The sequence below is a fragment of the Triticum aestivum genome, chromosome 4D (assembly GCF_018294505.1).
Source record: "Triticum aestivum cultivar Chinese Spring chromosome 4D, IWGSC CS RefSeq v2.1, whole genome shotgun sequence".
Classification (NCBI taxonomy): domain Eukaryota; kingdom Viridiplantae; phylum Streptophyta; class Magnoliopsida; order Poales; family Poaceae; genus Triticum; species Triticum aestivum.
Genome location: NC_057805.1, coordinates 459586241 through 459607962, shown reverse-complemented (window position 1 = coordinate 459607962; position 21722 = coordinate 459586241). Strand labels below are relative to the sequence as shown.

Below are 21722 nucleotides of genomic sequence, written 5' to 3'. Positions count from 1 at the left end.
TATAAGATCAAAAAATAGCCAAATTGAACCCATTTATGAAGCAGACACAACCTACTATCAAGAGCATAGAAAAAAAAAGATGTGTACAAATAAAGCTCATATGGGATATTTTCCCAATTTCTCCTCCCATAGCATGACCATGACATGGATTTGCACTTCAATGTATTCTAAATACATTTATACCAGTCAATGTATTCTAAATACATTTCTACCACAGCTAGAGGTATCACTCAAAAGTCAAAACGCAACAACAACAATTTCTCTAGGGTATTCGTTGTAAGGCATTTTGCTGAACATTCCACATGGAAATATTAGAGCGGCTGGGAGTTGAAGATCGAAGGAAAACCTTTCCACCTGTTGTGTTCTTGCTCACACCTAACTGGACCTGCGGGTTGAAGACAAAATCCAAACTTCAAAATTAAGCAACAAAACGACGACAACTTATAAGAAATGGAAAAGCAAGGAGGCACACACCTACAGGCCCAAACAAAATATAAGACGCAACTGCACTATGATTTACTCACAACAGATCGTTAAGAATGACAATAAGGTGAAAGAGGCAACATCCCGTGTTGAAGTCTTTGATTTAATTTAGATCTGACAATAATAATACAAGCTTCACATCAAATTTAAGGTATTGACAAAACATTATGAACTTAGGAGTAATAATTAGACCAATCTTTCTCTTTCTCTCTCATCTCACTTCCGCTTGAAACATCGCATATAATTGGCAAGTGCTTAACTTTTGAAATTGGAGTGCTGAGATTTATAATCTGAAGTTATACACACGGATAGGTCAGTAGACATCTTAGTTCCGTATGACACAATTTTTTTGATTGAATCATCATTTTAGTCATCATCTTTTGTACTTCAACAAATATTAAATGCAAAGCAAGCAAAGTTAGGAGGTTGATTCTGACAATTATCTCTAGACAATGTAATTTTGAACTCCTATGGTGCTCTCTAAATAACCGAGAATAACTTTATATTGTGGCAAAGAGAAGCAAATATTTTATAGTTGACCAAAAAAATATTACCTCATCAAATCAACATGTATTCAGAGACATCACCAACAGGTCATATGAAACTGAGACGACTCACTGTGCGATGTTGGCATTGTTCAACCAGAAGACACCACCCCAATCATCAGTGTTGACAACTCAATCAAGGGCAAGCCGCATGCTTGTGCTCGGCATCTTCTGCCCCAATCTGACTAATGTTCACCACCATCGCCACTCGCATGACTACATGTTTGAGTTTAATGAATCATCATTTAAATAGCTGACCTCGTAAAGGAAAAAATAAAGGGAAAAGGGTGATTGGTCTTATAGATGGGAACAAAAGCTTCACGGAAGCATTTTGAAATCATGAAAATAAGCAATAGCTTATTTAGAACCTTGGCTATCTAGACCATGCAAAGTGTTGCTAAATTAAACTGGAACAACCTTACCGCAGTGGATGTTATGGAAAAGTATGGTAGAGATTAATTTAGCAATGGCATGTTGTCAAGTGTCCGAGCATGTCTTCATAGAATATTACATGAGTACCGTCTTGTGTCCATATATAGACAATATCGTTCCATCTATATAATAAAAATGAATATGAACCTTGACGTTGGCTAGCGCATGGGATCTTGTAGCCCTTAGATGCAATTAGTGAAACTGAAAAAACAAAAATAGCACTTGATTGCAAAGTTACTTGTATGTGCGCTTAAAAGCTTCGCTTGATCGATCAAGATGCCGAAGTTTCGTTTGCCCGACCGCTATGTTCCTACACGTGCAGAGCAAATTATTATTCAAACCAAGGAATGAAAGTAGAATATCATGCTGTTCGTGGCACTTACATGGTCTGCCATGCTACGGTGGCATCGTCTTTTTAGTCTCTACCCCCATGCCGAGTTGAGAAATAATCTTCAGAGATACCCATTACTAACACACTCACGCACATAATGGCCCTTGGCTGATTGATTTGGCTGGCTGCAAACACAAGCAAACAGAACACAAAAATTCAGTTGGCGGCCACACGTACTCATATCAATTCTTTAATGTATTCCAATTGAGGTGCAGTTCGTGGCACCTACTCGCCCATCGCGGTGATTGCCTGCTCGCCACTGGTGCTGACCGCTCGAGGTCACCACCACCCGCTCACCACTGGCAATCTCCGCCGGCTCCCCGTCACCTCTTGCGTGGTTGCGCCTCCCGCGTGTTCGCTGGTCGCCCCTCCCTCTCACTGCCCAATGTTGTTGGTTAGAATGCAGGCCTGCAAGTAATCCATGGACAGGTTGTAGCTCTGCTTGGGATCAGTCTTTCGGTAGGAGTCAATTCATCTAACACACAAAAAATATCCACTCTCAGATAGAAAAGTTATATAAACTCATTTACGAAATACCCTGCTCTAAACTAACTCATGTGAAAAAATGAATCTAGTAGAAGTGCAAATTAGTAGCAGTACAAATTGTACGAAGCCCTCAGCTCAGACTATAATATAGCTAAAAAATTGATTAATTTAACAATTGTGATATATATGAATTAAACAACCACTTGATCGAAGATTCGATGATTGGAACACTGCAATTTTATTTATATGGACATATACTAAAGACAATTTAGGCATGGAAGAGAAAAACATCACCTCCAATCATTAACATCGCATTATTCCGACGTAGATTTGGAACTGACTCCTCTAGATGAGCAGCGATTCCAATGTCCCTCTTACAGGAAATAGCAAGTCCAATGTCAACGGCAATATACAATAGCAAGAATCAATCTCGAGGTCCATAGCAATTAGAGTTCTTCTCAAGAACTTTTCCTGCTTCGATAACCACATATGAGCTGACCAGAGAAGCATGAACAGTGGATGCATTATTGGTGTATGTAGAGCACTCTCTTGCCATCTCTCAAACTTAAATGGTCACATCTCTATCTCAAATTAATGGTCACATCTCTCTCTCAAATAGAGCACTACATTCCACACCAATTAATCAGTGATTGCATCACAACACAGCGGATTATCTTGATCAACTCCTAACAGGATTCAAGTCAGCATTGGAATCTGCAGGAAGACCATGGATCAGCAATTTTCTGAAAGGAAATAGTCGTGACAAAAATAATCAAGATGCTGTAAATAAGCATGCCCATTATATAATAGTGTAAAATAACTGATTGGAACAATACGAACAGAACTGAAAATACCCTCTTAAGTTAGGAAATCAGAAACATTGTTCAGCTTACTAAAAATCAAGCTTCATTTAACAATAGGAGAGCTCAAACTAAGTTCAGGTGGCTTCTGTTCAAGAAAACGTTCAGTAGTGTAGTGATATTGCTCTCTGCTAAAATACAACACCCAAGCAAGAGGGAATTCACACAACTTTGATGATTCAAGATGCTGCCGTTCAAGCCACTCTTGTCCCGTACTACAAAACAAAGATCAAAGCAATTAATCACCATAACAAAAGAGGTGCAATGTGTAATTATGCTACCAATAATAGTTCAAATTGTCACCTGATCATGAGCATAGGGTGTAACACAATTTAGGCAGTGTTATACCCCGATTTTCTCATGGCTTGTGAGAAATTGAAACAATAGCCATCGGCCATTGCCATGGAGTCTGATATCTCCTACCCTGAAAAATCTCATACTACCACCTCCACGTGATGATTCAACACTTATATTTAAGAAAAATTCCTAAGCCAGTGCAAATCAAGATGACTGGGCATCGATGGTGTCGCTGTCTCCGAGGCATTGCAGGTGTCGTTGGTAATGAGGCCCACTATCGCATCTCCTTGTCGGGCCTCCGAACAATGGCGATGAGGATCTGGAGGGATGAGATTCACGCAGCAGCGAGGAGGATCTGGTGGGACTCGATCCAAACCTTGTCCTTGCCGCACTTGAGGATCCAAACCTTATCATTGCCGCACTTGAGGACGCTCGAGGCCTGGCGCTTCTGTAGCTTTAGCGACACCATCTTCGCCGCTGCTCTTCTCCTCCCTTACCTGTCGTCTGCTTGTGGTGCAAGGGTTTGGGAAATGCGGTGCTGGCGGCGCCTTATAGTTTTGGGGCGATTAGGGTTTCCCTGGCTCGAGATTTGGGCTGTGGCATCTGCTCGACATGGCAGCGGGTGCAAGGGAGGTCGGGGATGGGCTGGTGCGGAGGCTGGGAGACGTAGGGCAGCGAGGTAACGGCTGGCGGCGGAGCTCGCCGGGCGGGCGCATGCGGCAGCGGCTGCAAACGAGCCCGTCACAGCTAAGGCACGCGCGAGATGTACGCGGCAGGGGCGCAGGCAACGGCGGTGGTGGAGAGGTATTGAGAAGGAGCGAGCACGGCGGGGCCGGCGGCGGCTCGTCGGCAGGCAACCGGGCGTGGGAGGATTGGATTGAGAGAGGAGTTAGATTGGCCTCGCTCCCTGGTTTGTGCAAGGGGCATCGCTACATGGTGGTCGTCCGATTTTTTTCGTGCGAGGGGCCTCGCGTCGTGGTCCGGTTTTTCTTGGTTACGTGTGACGGGATCGTTACGGGGGAGGTGGGAGGAGAACGTAAAAAAAACCAGCGAAAATAAACCGTGGATGCTATTCACCAACTCAGATAGGAGTCTCTACTCCTAATGTCTCAGTTGGTAGTCCGCGTTCCGGGTTTTATTTTCGTCCCACCTAATACGGTCTTTTTTGGTACTTCTTTGGTACTGGCTCCCACCTCCCGCTCAGCCGCAAAAAACCGAAGAAAACCACGCGATCGAGTCCCGCAGACGCCCAACCTCCCGTCGTAATTGTCTCAGTTAATTAACCAGCGAGGAGAAAATAAACCACCGAGCACAAACCGGCGAAAATTAACCGGCGAAAACAAAACGCCCGACAGTGCGTCCTCGAGCGAGGTCTCGTGCCCTCGAGCGAGGTCTCGTGTCCCTCTTGCGAGGAACAGTCGCCCCGACACTGCCCTCCTTCGCCACGCCGCCGCCCTTCGGTCCTTCACCGCCACCCATCCATCCATGCACTGCCGCCCTGGCACATCAAAACCGCCGGCGCGTAACTCGCACATCCATTAGATCCGGCCCGGGTCCCGTGCAGGACCCTCCGCTGATCGCTTCCAGGATCCGGCACCGATCCCTTCCAGGACCCATCACCGGAGACGTCCAGGATCCGCCGCCAGATACACTCACTCCAGGTATCACAGATCCGCCGCCAGCCATCATATGAATAGAGATTTAGGTCAAATCTGAAATTTACATCCATCGCATTTCATACACCCACCCCATGAGATCTACATCCATCACATGCACCATGTATAATAATGTACAGCCATCACATACATTACATGCATCACAGGACGTCTCCCCATGGACGAACCCTTTGCATCAAAACCACTTAGTTCGCCAATTGCTGAAGGTGGAAGATCTGGTATCGAATTTTCGGCAGCACCAGGTTCCTAAGTTGGCAGAAAATAAGATGTTTTATCGATTGAACACTTTCTAACAGAATAAAGGGCCATGGAAACTTGGAAGCAAGTAAACACGAGTGGCTTCCAGACTCTTGCCTTTTTTTGCATCAAAACCACTTAGTTCGCCAAATACTCGTCCGATGTTAGGAGCAGTGTAATCCACTCTAAATGTGACCTCCTGCAATAGATTTTAGTTTTTCATTTCCAAGAGAAAATATAAGTGGTTTTTCTGTTATTAATACATGCATCGGAGGATTTGGAATAGATAAAAAAAGACACATCATGTACCTTTCCTACGCAGAGTTTCCTCAGATACTCCCTGCTTTCCCAAGCAAATGGCTCATCCACTCCACCACGACGAGCCTAGAGCACCACAAATATACGGATTCAACAGACAATAAAAGATGGAGAAAAGAACAAATGTACTGCACAAATAATATCAACAATTTATTATAGATGCAATCAAAAGTCTCAAATTATACAAACAGAACACAGTCAAACTGTGTTAGGAGCAGTGTAATCCACTCTAAATGTGACCTCCTGCAATAGATTTTAGTTTTTCATTTCCAAGAGAAAATATAAATGGTTTTTCTGTTATTAATACATGCATCGGAGGATTTGGAATAGATAAAAAAAGACACATCATGTACCTTTCCTACGCAGAGTTTCCTCAGATACTCCCTGCTTTCCCAAGCAAATGCCTCATCCACTCCACCACGACGAGCCTAGAGCACCACAAATATACGGATTCAACAGACAATAAAAGATGGAGAAAAGAACAAATGTACTGCACAAATAATATCAACAATTTATTATAGATGCATTCAAAAGTCTCAAATTATACAAACAGAACACAGTCAAACTGTGGGAATGAAAATGCAATGATGGAGAGAAAATCTTGTGCCAAATACTAACTTCCATTGGCTCACAAGTGTAGCATGTAAACAGACCCTGCGCAATGAAGGCTTCAACTCAGGCTGTAGATCCAAAATGACTAATATATTACGTCCCTAGATGATCAGGCCTATATCTAGCTTTGCCCCTGACAACCAACTAAACCAGTGACTTACTCTAAATTTAAACCATTTTCCCCTTGTCTAAAAGTGCAGACTGACTCTTACCAGCCTTGGGGCCATTACGTATGACAGAGTGATGGACTTCTCTGGTGGAATCTCTGCCTTTGTCACAGCCTTCACCTTGCCCCTTAGCCATCCTGAAGCCCCTATGCTTGCTGCCATGATAGCACCTATATTTGCAATCAAAAGGAAACAAAACTTCATTAGCTGTGAAGTCAAATTTAGTTCATCCTCCACAGATTACTGGGAAAGAATGTCACTTAGCTGAAAAAGGGTTTGCTGAAGCTCGTGAAAATGCACACTTGATGGGAGGTTGGAAATATGAAAACTACCAAGTAGAATCGCATTTGGAAATAATTTTCACATGCACAGATTACTTGGAAAGAATGTCACTTAGCATGGATGAAGACACGATAATCTGCATGTTTCGAAATTAAAGAAAACAGCACCAGTTTTAATAACTAGAAATAAGATGAGAAAGTAATATCTTAATGAGAAAATAACTTCGGTTACTTTGTTTCATTTTCAACACCCATCTGGAAAATGGGACAGGGCTGAGGCATATTGATCTACAAATATATATTACTTCGTTAGGGCCTCATGTTAGGGCTGAGGCCCATTTCTAGATCTACAAATATTTGCAAAACTGAGAATGCAAGCATGCTTAAACAAGGATTTATCAGCATCATGTAAGGAATTGAAATAATATAATCAGGAACATGTCACCACCTCTAATCAGGAACAATGATGGACTTGAACTGCAACTCTTGAGCTATAGGGCCTCTCAACAAGCCCCAGCATATGAGAATGGACCCTACAGATGAGTTGGTCCATAAGTAATTATGCTTAAAGTTTATAATTAATTACAAAGGAGCTATTGATTACCTGAATTATATTGCTTTCAATGAACAACAAGTGTGGCCATCAACTATGTTTCATCCAGGCCTCAAGAACACCACATCCAGACACAAGTCGGAGGTAACGGTCATTCCGTTTTGCGTATGGGTAATGCAAAAAGCAAAGCCGGTGAACATCAACAACAAGAGGACGTAGCTACAGGTATTAGGCACTGCACCAGGAATACTTGCATTTCTGACAGTAACAATCTTTTTGCATAATGTGTTGCAGGTCAGGCGAGTGGTAAAAATGTTGAAGAATACAATGCAACCTTTGATACTGAAAAAGATGAAGCTATTTGCGCAACAGAACCCGGTATATAACTGTGTGAAAATTACTGTGAGGTATTGCCTGACGTGCATATCTGACAATGACATGGACCATGCTTAATGTGTTGCAGCCCTTACGAGCGAGACAAATCTGAAAGAATATAATCCAAGCATCTTAACCGTAGCTGCAAATCTTGACCCAATTTACACGACGGAAATAGGTACATGATTGATTGAAGATGTATTTGTTGGTTGCCTGCCTACCAGGCAAACATTGGTTTTGTATTCATGCTGACTAGAACCCTACAGATGGATCAGAATGGGTAAGGCCTGGATACCATGCTGATGGTCAAACATTTGCGGCTACGGCTAATCTATCACTAGATCATGCTATTAATAAGATGCAGCTGCGAGATGATACTGAAGGTATCCATAGGCATGATATCCACCTTCCCAACCGGCGTATTCGGCAGTAGTTCAGTGTGTTTTATTTGTTTTTTGATTTGTACTTATAACATGATGCAGACGACACAGCTTCCGAACTGCTTGAAACTGTTTCTCTAAATAATGAATGCAAAAAATACTCTGAGGAAGCAAGGGAGCAGTACAATGCAAGGAGGCGTGCAGCTTATCGGAAGAAAAATAATGAGGATATTGTCAGCTTACAAGATGAGAATCAGCCGATACTTGCAAAATCTGGTGAGGTTCATGGCTGATCTTAGTTTGATGTGCATACGTATAGTATGCACATGATTCGTTGTATTAATCTATATCCCTGATTATAGATGATATGATGCTCATACTATGTTTCTTATTAGATCATAGGGATCTTATCAACGCTCGTAGGCGGGTGGCTTATCGCAATAACAAGTCTGATGGTTCCGCTAACCAACAAGTCAATGGGAAGTCATCCCGTCGCCAGTCTCTATGTGATATCACAAATGTTCTCGAAGATAGGGAGATAAATAAACCCACACGAGATTATCATGGTTGGTAAATTGATCCACGTCCCGTATGCACTGTGTTTGCACGAATGTAGTCACTTATTACGCAATTTAAATAAGTACTGACCAATCTTGTTGAATCATATAATTCAGCTAGCTCGGACTATACATCAGTCTCGCCTAATGACGTAACATACCCTCATGAAGCTACGGTCACATCGGGTGTCCTTTGTGTGGGAGATAAAGAAGGTAATATTATCTCACCATCCACATGACCGTTAGATGTCAAGTTGTGTTTTCTCATTTGGCTTTAGAGATAATGACATGAATGTCATGATTATCTGACGTTAATGACACCAAGGAAAATACGATTGACAGAATATTTTTCCAAAGTAGACCAAAGAAACGCCTTGGAAAGGGCTTCCTGTCGGCGGAAAAAACAACCTAATGTCCAAGATGAAAATGCACATGCCCTTCATTCATCAGGCAAGCTTAAATTGTTTTATTGTTTTAACCATGATAGTCGGCACCGTCAAAACCATTAAGCTGACATATGTTTGGACAACTTTGGTTCAACAGACAACCCAACTAGCTCTAACTATACAGCATTCTCGCATGATGCGTCAACATTTCCTGCTACAAGTACGGTCACATCTGGTCTCATTAATGAAAATGAAATACAAGGTAATCATATTTTGCCTACTCATTCAACAATGGCTGGCATGTTTCTGTTATATTCTCTAATTTTAGGGTTTGCCCTGAATGACACCAGATGCAAATGTAATCATGTATGACACCCAAGAAACAGAGCATAGAGAGACCATAGAAACGCCCTGAGGAGGGCTTCTTATTGGCGGAAGAAACAATATATTGTTCAAGTTGAACATGCACAGACCCTTCATTTATCAGGTAAGCTTATAATGATTTAACCATTATGGTCAGAACCGTCTTAATAATTAACCATTAATTTGTGTGGACAACTTTGGTTCACCAGGCAACCCCACTAGCTCTAACTATACATCATTCTCGCGTGATGCGCGGACATTTCCTGATACAACTACGGTCTCATGTGGGATCGTTAATGACAACGAGCTACAAGGTAATCAAATTTTGCCTACTCATTCAACAATGGCTGGCATGTTTCTGTTATATTCTCTAATTTTAGGGTTTGCCCTGAATGACACCAGATGCAAATGTAATCGTGTATGACACCCAAGAAACAAAGCATAAAACGGAAGAAGAACGCAAGAGAGACCATAGAAACGCGCTGAGGAGGGCTTCCTATCGGCGGAAGAAACAATATAATGTTCAAGTTGAACATGCACAGACCCTTCATTTATCAGGTAAGCTTATAATGATTTAACCATTATGGTCAGAACCGTCTTAATAATTAAGCATTAATATGTGTGGACAACTTTGGTTCACCAGGCAACCCCACTAGCTCTAACTATACATCATTCTCGCGTGATGCGCGGACATTTCCTGATACAACTACGGTCTCATCTGGGATCGATAATGACAACGAGCTACAAGGTAATCAAATTTTTTCCTACTAAAACAGCAATTGCTTGCATCTTAGTGGTATGATCTCTAATTTTCGGGAATGTGTGTAATGGATCCAGATGTGATTTTGAATGACACACAAGAAACAGAGGAAAAAACAGAAGAAGAACGCAAGAGAGACCATAGAAACGCCCTGCGGCGAGCTGCTTATTGGAGGAACAAGGATAAGCATATCAAAGATCAAAACAAACGTCCATCTGGTACTTCAGGTATACGCTTACGTTCAATATCCTTTTCGGAAGCCGGGCCCTACTATTCTAGATGGCACTCCTTCAGTGCCGATAAATCAAACTGTTCTAACTATGTTTTGAAAATATTATTGATCCAGACGACCTGAATAGCCTTAGCGTTACAAAATTAATGAAAGAGGGAGCAACATGTCCCCCTTCAACTTTACATGCGTCTGTCATTCAAGACACTATTCTAGCTAGGAGGCAAAGTGACAATGAGCGGAAACGTAATTCAACGAACGAGCAAAGGGAGGCGAAAAACGCAAGTAGCAGAGCATGCCATCAGAAGAAAAGTGACGAATTAACGGTGGAGGTTAGAGAAACAAAGAATGAAAAAATACGCGTGACTCGCGTGCAGCGCCGCAAAAGCATGTCGGTGATTGAGAAGGGGGAGTCAAGTGCACAGAGGAAGGCCAATTATGAAAGAAGGAAACAAACACCGTGCAAAGAATGCATCGCAATCCCCCTTACAAACCTTGCAAACTCAACCTCTGAATGGCCCACTTCCCCTAGCCGCGCATCACCCGTCTCTAGGGCCGGAAAAGATGATTCATCTGATGGCGATCCGGGGACGAACATGCCGAGATACTTTGCCGGTGCTGATGGTATGAAATTGCGATTGTCAGTTTCTTATGCTCATTCTCAGCATGTCGTTCTAACATGATCTTGTCTGTTGTCGCATTCTGTACGACGACAATGCAGAAGACATCGATGTATTCCAAAGCGGCACCATGGGCGATGAGCAGGAAGCACACGACTTGATTGATGAGGAGTACTACATGTTTTGCAACGAAGGTATTGCCAACTCTACACTATGACACTGTGGAGCTTTATTGTTGTGTCGTTTATTTTTTATTACTGTTTTGTACGTGATTTTTCAACAAATGCCCGCAGGATCCGATAACGACATATTGGATGATGACGAGGAAGCGAGCATGTCTAGCGCTAAACCTAGCGAGATTGATCCATTTGACACTGTCTACTCAAACATTCCAGACAACACTCACATCCTGAAAGTCGACGAAAATTGCAAACACTGCAAGGCCAGAAAGTTTGAGTCTGAGACTGACGGCTTCTGCTGTCGCAATGGCCAGATCGAGCTTAAGCAACCGGAACCAATCCCAGAGCTTATGAGGCTATGGTCCAGCATGGATGCAGATTCTAGACATTTTCGGGAGAACATACGTTCTTCAACGGGCATTTCGCCTTCACAACCCTTGGGGTCAGCCTTGATGAAAACTACACTAACATGAAGTCTGGGGTGTACACATTCCGAGCACACGGCACCATCTACCACAATGTCCATTCGTTCGGGCCTAGCTCCCGTCCAGAACATCTGCAGTTGTACTTCTATGACGACGACCCTAACCTAAATCATCGTAAGGCGGCCACCAAGCAATTAGACCAGGATGTCGTGAAGAGGTTAGTAGACATACTCAAAGAAAACCCATACTCCCAGCAATTTAGGAGTTTGGGTGCACACAAGGACAACCTCGATGATTATAGGATAGACCTAAACACCGATAAGAGGCTTGACCAAAGAAGATATAATAAACCGGTGTCATCTGAAGTCGCTGCAATTTGGGTTGAGGGCACTGACCTAGCAAAAAGGTTTGACCGCAGGATAACACTTTGTGGTAACAACAACGAAAGGCATAGTATACGTGTGACCTCAGGGGCATATGACCCGTTGTCTTATCCATTATTCTATCCAATGGGGGAGCTAGGTTGGCATCCGAAGCTACCCAAACGTAATGTTTCTTGGGAGGTTGTACTAAATCCTCGTTTGTGTCATGATGACGAAGATGATGCAGGTATGTTGTTTGTGTCCCACTTTGTTACAAATAATTTCTTGTTTTTAAAAATAATGCTCACGCGATGGTACTCAAACATGTGCAGAGGGGAATAGCAGGTTATGCGTCTCCGTTAGAGACTACTACTGTTACATGCTGCAAACACGGCCTGCGATCTTCAATCCAATACTTTGTGGAGCACGCCTACTGCAGCAATGGGCGGTTGACATGTACATCAAGATTGAGAGCTGTCGGTTGAGGTGGTACAGGAAGAACCAGACGCAGATCCGTGCCGATTTGTATAAAGGAGTTGTTGATGCGATCACATCGGGTGAGACGCGAGCAAGCGCTGTTGGGGTAAGAATAGTGCTCCCTGGAACTTACCCTGGTGGCGACCGCGACATGAAGAAGAGACATATGGATGCCATGGCAATTGTCCATACATACGGGAAGCCTGACATCTTCTTGACCATGACTTGCAACCCTAAATGGGAAGAGATAACAAATGAGTTGCTTCCTGGACAGACGGCGCAAGACCGACCTGATATTGTGGCTCGCGTGTTCTATGGCAAACTAGAGGCTATGAAAGATATGTTGCTCAAGAAGATGGTCCTGGGTGTTGTTGTTGCTTATGTTTACGTAGTCGAGTTCCAGAAGAGAGGCCTCCCCCACGCACATTTTTTGTTGATCATGGATTCAACGTATAAGCTTCTTGTCCCAGAGCAGTATGACCGACTCATTTCCGCAGAGCTCCCAGACAAGCAGAAGTATCCGGAATTGTATGCAATGGTGGTAAAACATATGATGCACGGACCATGCGGTGCTCTCAACCCGAAGAATGTTTGCATGCAAGATAATGAATGCAAGTGCAGATACCCGCGGCCGTTCAATGAGAACACGATACAAGGCAAGGACTCATACCCAGTTTATCGGCGTAGAGACGATGGTAGACGCGCTAAGGTTCGAGGGAAAATGTTGGACAACCGATGGGTTGTGCCATATAACCCTTACCTTCTGCGGATGTTTAATTGCCACATCAACGTCGAGGTCTGCTCTAGCATAAAGGCTGTAAAATACATTTATAAGTACATTTATAAGGGCCATGATAAGGCTTCTTTCAGCATCGACCAGCCAGACGCTGATGGTAACATTGATGAGATCAAGAGATACGTTGACGCAAGATGGGTCACCCCTCCGGAGGCTATGTGGAGGATATTTGGCTTCCCACTGTGTGCCAATTACCCGCCTGTCTTGCAGTTGCCTCTTCATCTCCCGAATATGCACAGGGTTGCATTCAATGCACAGGCTGACTTGAAGAATGTTGTATCCTCCGAGAATGCTTCAAAATCCATGTTAACGGAGTATTTCAAGGCAAACGAACTACACCCTTGGGCAAGGCATATATTGTACAAGGATTTCCCCAGAAGCTTCACGTGGGAGAAGAAAAAGAAGTTCTGGAAGAGGCGGGTGGAGCGTTTTCAAATAGGTCGTATCGTGTCTGCCAATCCTGCCGAGGGGGAGCGATACTACCTTCGTGTGTTGTTGAACCATGTTCCGGGGAAAACATCATTTGAGGACTTGCTCACCGTCGACGGCGTGGTATGTGGGAGCTTTAGAGAGTCCGGTGAAAGGTTGGGACTCATCGAAGCAGACAACACGCTCGACGACTGTCTTACTGAGGCGGAGCAGTGGGCTATGCCATGTTCTCTTAGGAGGCTCTTTGCAACAATCTTGGTGCACTGCGAGCCAGGCGACGTGCGCGGGTTATGGGATAGACACCTCGAGCCTATGTCCGATGACTACCGTCGGACACGCACGTCCCCGAACGAGGTGGAGCAGATGGTGTTGCTTGACATTAGGGGTATGTTGCAGTCTATGGGTAAAGACATTATTGATTTTGCTCTTCCAACGATCGATGATGCATTTGACCCAACCGAGGGCGAGGCCAGAGAGATCATCGAGGAATCAACCATTGAGTTTGACGAAAGTGACACTAAATTGTCATCTTCCCTGAATTTTGAGCAAAGGGCTGCATACGACGAGATACTAGCAGCTGTTGAACGCGGTGATGGGGGTATATTCTTTGTTGATGGCCCTGGAGGTACGGGGAAGACCTTCCTTTACAGGGCGATGCTCGCCAAGGTGAGGCGCGAGGGCAAGATTGCTATCGCTACCGCGACGTCGGCCGTCGCTGCTTCTATCATGCCTGGCGGCAGGACTGCCACTCGAGATTCAAAATCCCACTGAGTTGTGATGATGGAGCCTCGTGCAGCTTCACCAAGCAGAGTGGGACCGCCAAGCTGCTAAGGATGGCCTCATTGATACTATGGGATGAGGCCAGCATGACTAAGCGACAAGCGGTTGAGGCATTAGACAATAGCATGCGCGACATCATGGGAATACGCGACCGACCCTTTGGAGGAAAGACTGTTGTTTTTGGCGGGGACTTTAGGCAGGTGCTTCCGGTCGTCAGAAGGGGGCACGGGGCCAGATAATTGATGCAAGCCTCCGAAGTTCTCATCTATGGAAGAGTATGCGGCAGCTTCAGCTCATCACCAACATGAGGGCTCATAATGACAAGTGGTTTGCAGATTACTTGCTCAGGGTCGGTAATGGCACAGAGGAAGCCGACGATCAAGGCAACATACTACTCCCTGATGATATCTGTCTGCCATCTACAGGCGAGGTTGACGACCTGGAGAAGCTGATTGACCACGTGTTTCCGAGTCTAGATGACAACATGGCAGATTCGAGTTACATGACATCTCGCGCAATCCTTTCCACGCCAAATGACAACGTCGACAAGATAAACATCCGCATGATAGAGCGTTTCCACGGAGATGAAGTAATCTACCATAGCTTTGACAGTGCGGAGGATGACCCATATGGCTACTACGCTCCTGAGTTTCTGAACGGATTGACTCCCAATGGTCTTCCTCCGCATGCACTCAAACTAAAGCTGAATTGCCCGGTGATACTTCTAAGAAACATTGATCCAGCTAATGGGCTGTGTAACGGGACTAGGCTTGTTGTTAGAGGTTTTGAGAGGAACACCATTGATGCAGAAATCGTGATTGGACAACACGCTGGTAGGAGGGTCTTCCTTCCTCGAATACCTCTGTGCCCATCTGACAACGACATGTTTCCATTCAAGTTTAAGAGGAAGCAATTTCCTATTAGGCTTAGTTTTGCTATGACGATTAACAAGGCTCAAGGGCAGACCATCCCAATTGTTGGTGTGTATCTACCTAATCCGGTGTTCTCTCATGGTCAACTCTATGTTGCTTTGTCTCGAGCCACCGCGAAGAGAAACATAAAAATACTCATTCAGAAGGAGAAGCCAAAGGAGAAGTCCAACAAGCAACATAACAATCCGAAGAAGCGTAAAAGACCGACCGTGTCCTTGCTGACCTCAATGAAGAACATCGTCTACAAGGAAGTACTTACAGGCTGAAGTATGGTCTTAATAGACCTGCTGGATTTATAGATGCAATTTACTCTTCCGATGGTCAAGAATTGCTGTAATCTGTTCTATGACATATCTTTTCATTTGGTATCTTGGTTGTTGGAGCTATACACCAATCAGTTCAAGTAATAACTGCATTTCAATAAATTTATACTGTGTTATGTGTAATCTGACAATGTACATGTCACACAGCGTACTGTGTTATGTGTAATATGAGAATCAGAAATAATGATTGGCTTCATGTAGACCTGGATCATGTTAAATTTATTTTGTAAATTTTGATTACAACATGGAGCATGTACGTCTTGTCACCATTTTAGCATGAAGGTTACATTTGATACATTGAATTTCAGTGCGTGTATTGGGTTACATATGTTATGTATGCTCGAGATGATTAAAGCATAAATGCTCATGAAAAGGGTGGAATCATACATGTATCTGAAGTTGTTTTACTGACTTGAGCTTTATGAGTGTATGAGTGTGTAATGTTTGATTTGTTCCAACCAGTTTTAATTGCTGTACAGTTTTCGTGAACATATATAGCTAACATGGCTTGCTGTTATTATATATAGTAATGTATTTTTAGTTCTTTTACTGTCTTGAGCTGTATGAGTGTCTAAAATTTGAGGTGTATGCCCGAACACAATTATATGAATGATCAATGGGTTCTATCAATGGGTTCTATGAAAACTTAAGTAATTACGTTGCTGAGACACCTACAGCAGTACAGCTAGGAAGCAATATTGAAGGAAGTGCTCACGGTTCTATCAAAATATTTAGTGCGTGTTGTCTATGCTTCAAAATAATGTACTCCAATGTCTAAAAACTGTGGTTTTTTTAAAAAGTTTACTGCCAAACACAGCAATTACTAAAGGCTGACTAAGTAAACGTTTTAAATTAAATTTCTCGACATGAAGCCGTGATTGGCATAAAGTTGACACATGACTTATGTTTATGCTTCATTTTAGTTCATTTGAAGTTTTAGTTATTCATTAAAAAAACTCTGCATTGCATAATAACTCAATGCTTTGTTCAGCACAACTTATTTGCAAAAGCACAAAGCATGAGACATAATATTGCGCGCAATCAAGGCAATAAATACTTTGTTACACACATAATGAAATTATAGTTATCTTATTCAAGCATGAGACGTAACATTGGTGCATTAATGGAAATAGATATATTACGTGACTACCCTTACTGTAACAGGGTATCTCCTTCGTTATACTGAGATCCCACATTTATTGTGTTACTAAAAGTAAGTAAACAGTAATTATTTTGATACTCTCCTCGATTGCAATCAGATCCTGGTTTGTTTTATTACTATAAATAATAAATTGTGTTCATTAAGATGGCAAAGATGATCAATCTTTATTTGGTTACCAAAGGATGATCAAACTTTCTATTGTACACCTAGAGCTCCAAAACTAAATTTTGAAAGTTAATGCTTTTCCCGCCTCCCACTATGGTAATATATAAATGCCACGCATCACCATACATTAGCCTCCATATATCTACACAGGTTCAGCAATATCCTCTACATCCTCTACGACTATGGTGATCTCTTACAACTTGACAAGAACTAGGAGGGTGATTGCAAATCCGCCGGCTCCCAACATCCCTCGTGTAGAAATCCCTTCGATGAACAGGCAAGATATATCATCATGTACGTTGACTTGTCATCGCGCTCGTTTATTTACCTCATATATACATTATATGCTATGCAGGAATTTGACTTTCCAGAACGTTGACATGGAACATATATATCATAATTGTTGGATAATTCGTGCTAAGGTTTTGTGGAAGGCCCAGATCAGGGTTAATGCTATGGGAAACCAATACCTTCGTTGTATACTACTCGATCAGCACGTAAGTCATTACTCATCACCACATATAGCACTTTTTTTGGTATGCAGATGTGTTAAAGAGTTTCTCCACCTGATGTTTTATTTGTTTATATAATATTATTAGGGAACAAAGATGGAAGCAATTGCCTACAGCAACCAAGCATATCGTTTCAACGACATGCTGCATACCGGGATGACTTATGACTTCACTTCCGTCGGGTTCAACCCCACGGATATGCTAGATGGACATTTTTGGTATATATGCATGGATTATGTCATCGCACTACATTCTAGGACCGAGGTTAGCATGTCGGCCCACAGGATATCACCGTCAATTTGTCCACCGTGCTTCCCACAATTCGGGGCCATATTGTCGCTACGTGACAAAACCATCACTGGTGCAACACCTTCAGCTTTGCTATTGCACATTAGTCCATACATAGCATTGTCTCATTATGATTACATTTTTTTAGATGTTGTTGCTATTCTTTTCTATGCTGGTAAGATACAACATCAGTGGGATTCAGTATATAGACGGCATGTCCCTTTCGTTGAGATTGCCCTAATGAATTTCCGGTAAGCTCCATTCAGTATATGAGATTTTCATATGGATATTTTAATTTTATTATTATTTCCTACGCCTAACATTTGTTTTTGTAAGTAGACGGGAGATAATTTTTCTACGCCTAAGTCAACAGCATGTTGGTCGTCACTTGTACCATTTGCAACGCACAGAAAATCTGTTCGAGAAGATTGTTGTTACTTACGTACAGTTAAATTGGAGGGATCAATGCCTGCAAACTATGAGGGAGAGCACATTCTTCTTCTCTCCTGACATTAATGATGATGATCATTATCTACATGGTAGGGTTTATAAAGTATTCTTAATTTTTTGTCATTGTGCTTTCTTATGTAACTATGTAAAAAAGCTGTAATTTTTTCTAACACTTTTTTTTGTCAAAGATATCCACGAAGTCAGCCTCATGACTTATGACGAAACACTTTCTTACGTCAATGACCGCATTCAAGCCAGGAAGAATGGACGCTAGAGTAACTTGTGTATCAACATGGTGCATGCAACATGTCGTTGCCAAATGACGTTATATCTCTTTTTGGTTTAATGGTGCATTATAATCAATAAAATAGTATGATCAAGTGTCAGCATATTTGCTTGTCAAGTTATAGTGAAGCCCTTTTGGCATTATGCTTCAATGTATGATACACGTAGTCCTACTCAAATATTTGGTTTTGTACAATGGTGAATTGCTTCTTTTCGCTGGGACTGACAAAAAAATCCAATCGGAAGATATTATTCACTTAAAAAAATCTGAGAATGATCTGATGCGTCCCTAAGATCTGGTACATCCACATTTTTCCCTAATTAGAAACGTTTGGCATAAATTAAATGGATTTCGATTTTTGGAAGGCAATATTAAGTCTCCATAAATATGGCACACATATATATTGTGTTTTTGGAAGGCAACATTTGATAACTTTATTGTGTTTTTGATTTATTAAGGTTTCGTGCACTACCATATTGTTGTATTATGGATTGATTTTGGTTACGGCTCATGATGCAATATGATATAAATTTTCCACGGTACCGTCCTTATAATATTCAAAAAAGGTGGAAAGCTTGATTTATTTAATGGAAAGCTTGGTTAATGGAAAGCTTGATTCCCGTCACAAAAAAACGTGGGGGAAAGATTTATTAGAGGAAAGGCACCGCCCCCCACAGTTGAAATCAGGGGGTGGCAGATTTGGTAGGGAAATAAATCAGGGCCCCACCATTTAAATCAGGGGGGCGCAGATTTATTTAGAGGGGGACAGATGTATTATAGGTAAAACACTGGGCCCCACAACACACGCAACCAACAACGCTTTCCGGGTGGGCATTGAGCGTTGCACCCCCTCACGACAAAGTAAACCCGATTTCTTTCTTTTTTCGTTTGGGAAAGTTATGGGGAAAGGGAGACATATATTAGGAAACATTTAATATTTCACTGATTTATTTTCATAGTGTAATGAAAATAAATCAAAACAAACATCGTGCCTTAATTGTTGATAGTATATTTATATGGAAACATGCAAATAAGGAACGATAGGGTGCACCTTCCTAACTGTTGTCGCACAATTCCCTACGGCCTCATCTCTACTCAATAAAATCCTACGGGCTCCTTCCTCTCTCGCTTTACCAGTTGTACGACTGACTTTTTGCCCCGTTAATGGAAGCAATGGCGAATTTTGGGGGAGTGCGACACGCAGTCGACTACGTGTACGATTTCATAGCACTTTCCTCAGACGAAGAACTACTAGAGTAAGTTCTCACGGCCCGATAGATCTAATATTTTTTTGCACTTCATCGTCTAAGTCCACTGCCATGTACATGTATACTTAGCATTTAGAAGATATACCCCCGTAAAAACTCTTTCTTCCCTGTACATATATACTTTACGTTTAGAAGATATACACTGGTCAGGATCGCGTGGTCTTTGTTTAAGTTCAGACGTCTGTTACAAAGCCTGATTGTGTAGTTATTTTTCTTAAACCAGTATATAAATACATATTCAATGGTTGTTACCAGATATTATATTGTACTGGTAAATTGTTTTTAAAACCAGTGTTTTGCGGCGTCTAACATAAATAGCTGATAAGGACTTGTTTTTCATAAAACATGGGTTACTTTCCTGTCTATTCAAACGAAATACGTAAGAAACTGTGGTCCAAAACTATGGGGTCTAACACCTTCTACAACAATGTTGAACAAGCTATAAAGTACTATGCTGCCCCATCCATCCAAAATCTACAACATTTTTAATGCAGGTCCATGTACTACTACGAAAACACTGCAATCTGTTAATTTATTGCCCGTACATAATATATAAATACTTAACTTGGTAGATATTACAATCTCTTTTAGGTCATTTGATGTGAGATATACTATTGTTTAATTATTCATATCTTATAGACAGCAACACAGTTTTATCGTTTGAGTTTACGATTACTTGAAGTCATATAATTGTTATGAACCTTGATCTTCCTTTTTTACAGCACAATCTGGATTAGGAGCTCGCGCCCATTCCCTATCGAGATTAGCCTACGGATCATCCGAGAGACCATCCTAGGAGATGGACTTGTCCATCCGTTATGCTTCAATCTAGCTGTGCGTAAGATTACTACCGACGCAGCAGAGAGGAGCGCAGGCACCAGCTCTGTTGGAAAGACACATTTTTTCAATTTGGGATTCCATGTGCAAGCACGGGCGCTAAGGCAGACTTGGTTAAGCCAAGAACATCGCACCAGTGCACTGATTAACAATGTCGTGCTTGAGCCTTTTCCAAGATACGACGTGTTTCACACCCCTACAATTGTAAGTAATCTCATTCTTATAAATTAGTTGGTTACTTTGTTTGCCATTTACCTTTGTCTACCAAATGCAGTATCTTCTACCACTGTCACTCGTGGATTCGTCGTACGGTCTTTTAGCAGTGAACATGGAAATGGAGAGGACTATCGTTATTGATTATTCAAACCAGACTGTATTTCATTTTGAGGAGGACCCCCATGGCACTGAACTTCAGAGGGAAGCCCTTTCAGTGAAGCAAGAATTGAGCTTTGTCTTGCAACAGGAGGCCCCTGATAGGAACAGCCAACTTGTGGAATGGCCTGAACAACAGAACATTCATGTTTCACCTCGACGGTACTATTCTAAATTTGGCTTGCATATTAGTGCGTGCTCCAATATAGCTATTACAATATGTTTGCTTTTGTGACAGCATGGACTCCGGATTCAAAGTTTTACAGGAGATGGCCCATTTGTATGAAACCATCGGGAATGACATGGTTCATAACATGCCTAGGACTGACGTAAGTGATTTTGTAATGAGGTTACAGCTTGCATATATTTGCTAAATATATCTTCTGACTTTGTTTATGCATAATTTGAAGGATCCACAAAGTCTCAGGAAGCGACTAATGGTCCAAATGCTGATGGTCAGGGAGAATGAAGCAAAGGATAACATTCCAGAGCAAGTTAGAGCAGCGTTGAGATTTATTGGTGGCTAAGGAGGACTGCTGCATCGATAAATACCTAAAAATAAAGTGATGTTTAGTTGCTTGCTAGGAATTAATCTGTTTGAATGCCCGTGCTGATCAGATGATCAGATGACATTTTCTCTTATATTTTTAAAGTTTAAAGAGTGGTTGCTG

At 42.2% G+C, this 21722-nt stretch overlaps 2 protein-coding genes and 2 long non-coding RNA genes across 12 annotated transcripts in view; 2 read left to right on the top strand and 2 right to left on the bottom strand.

Moving 5' to 3' along the window:
- Window positions 1-21722, top strand: part of LOC123098601 (UDP-N-acetylglucosamine transferase subunit ALG13 homolog) — a 34217-nt gene that overhangs the window by 2224 nt on the left and 10271 nt on the right. The window lies entirely within an intron of this gene.
- LOC123098603 (uncharacterized) lies at window positions 113-4404 on the bottom strand. 9 transcript variants are annotated; one of them, XR_006447884.1, is made up of 7 exons: window positions 3501-4401; window positions 2632-3412; window positions 2081-2326; window positions 1844-1976; window positions 1699-1770; window positions 1038-1582; window positions 113-385 (listed from the first exon to the last, which is right to left on the bottom strand). It is a non-coding gene; the product is annotated as an uncharacterized lncRNA (long non-coding RNA). The 9 variants fall into 9 exon arrangements; XR_006447877.1 differs by having other exon boundaries at window positions 1038-1244; window positions 3501-4399; XR_006447878.1 differs by having other exon boundaries at window positions 1038-1770; window positions 2632-3051; window positions 3231-3412; window positions 3501-4399.
- Window positions 5325-6601, bottom strand: LOC123098602 (ribonuclease TUDOR 2-like). Its single transcript, XM_044520639.1, has 3 exons — window positions 6550-6601; window positions 5717-5791; window positions 5325-5606 (listed from the first exon to the last, which is right to left on the bottom strand). Exons 1-3 carry the CDS (start codon window positions 6562-6564, stop codon window positions 5460-5462), a joined length of 237 nt encoding a protein of 78 aa, XP_044376574.1. The 5' UTR covers window positions 6565-6601; the 3' UTR covers window positions 5325-5459.
- LOC123098604 (uncharacterized) lies at window positions 6827-8355 on the top strand. The gene is made up of 4 exons (XR_006447885.1): window positions 6827-7716; window positions 7802-7891; window positions 7980-8096; window positions 8196-8355. It is a non-coding gene; the product is annotated as an uncharacterized lncRNA (long non-coding RNA).

Bases quoted from the DNA above. Each gene is read 5' to 3' on its own strand.
- LOC123098602 (XM_044520639.1), bottom strand. The intron at 5,607-5,716 runs GTACATGATGTG...AATCTATTGCAG, and splicing joins GGAAACTCTGCGTAGGAAAG to GAGGTCACATTTAGAGTGGA.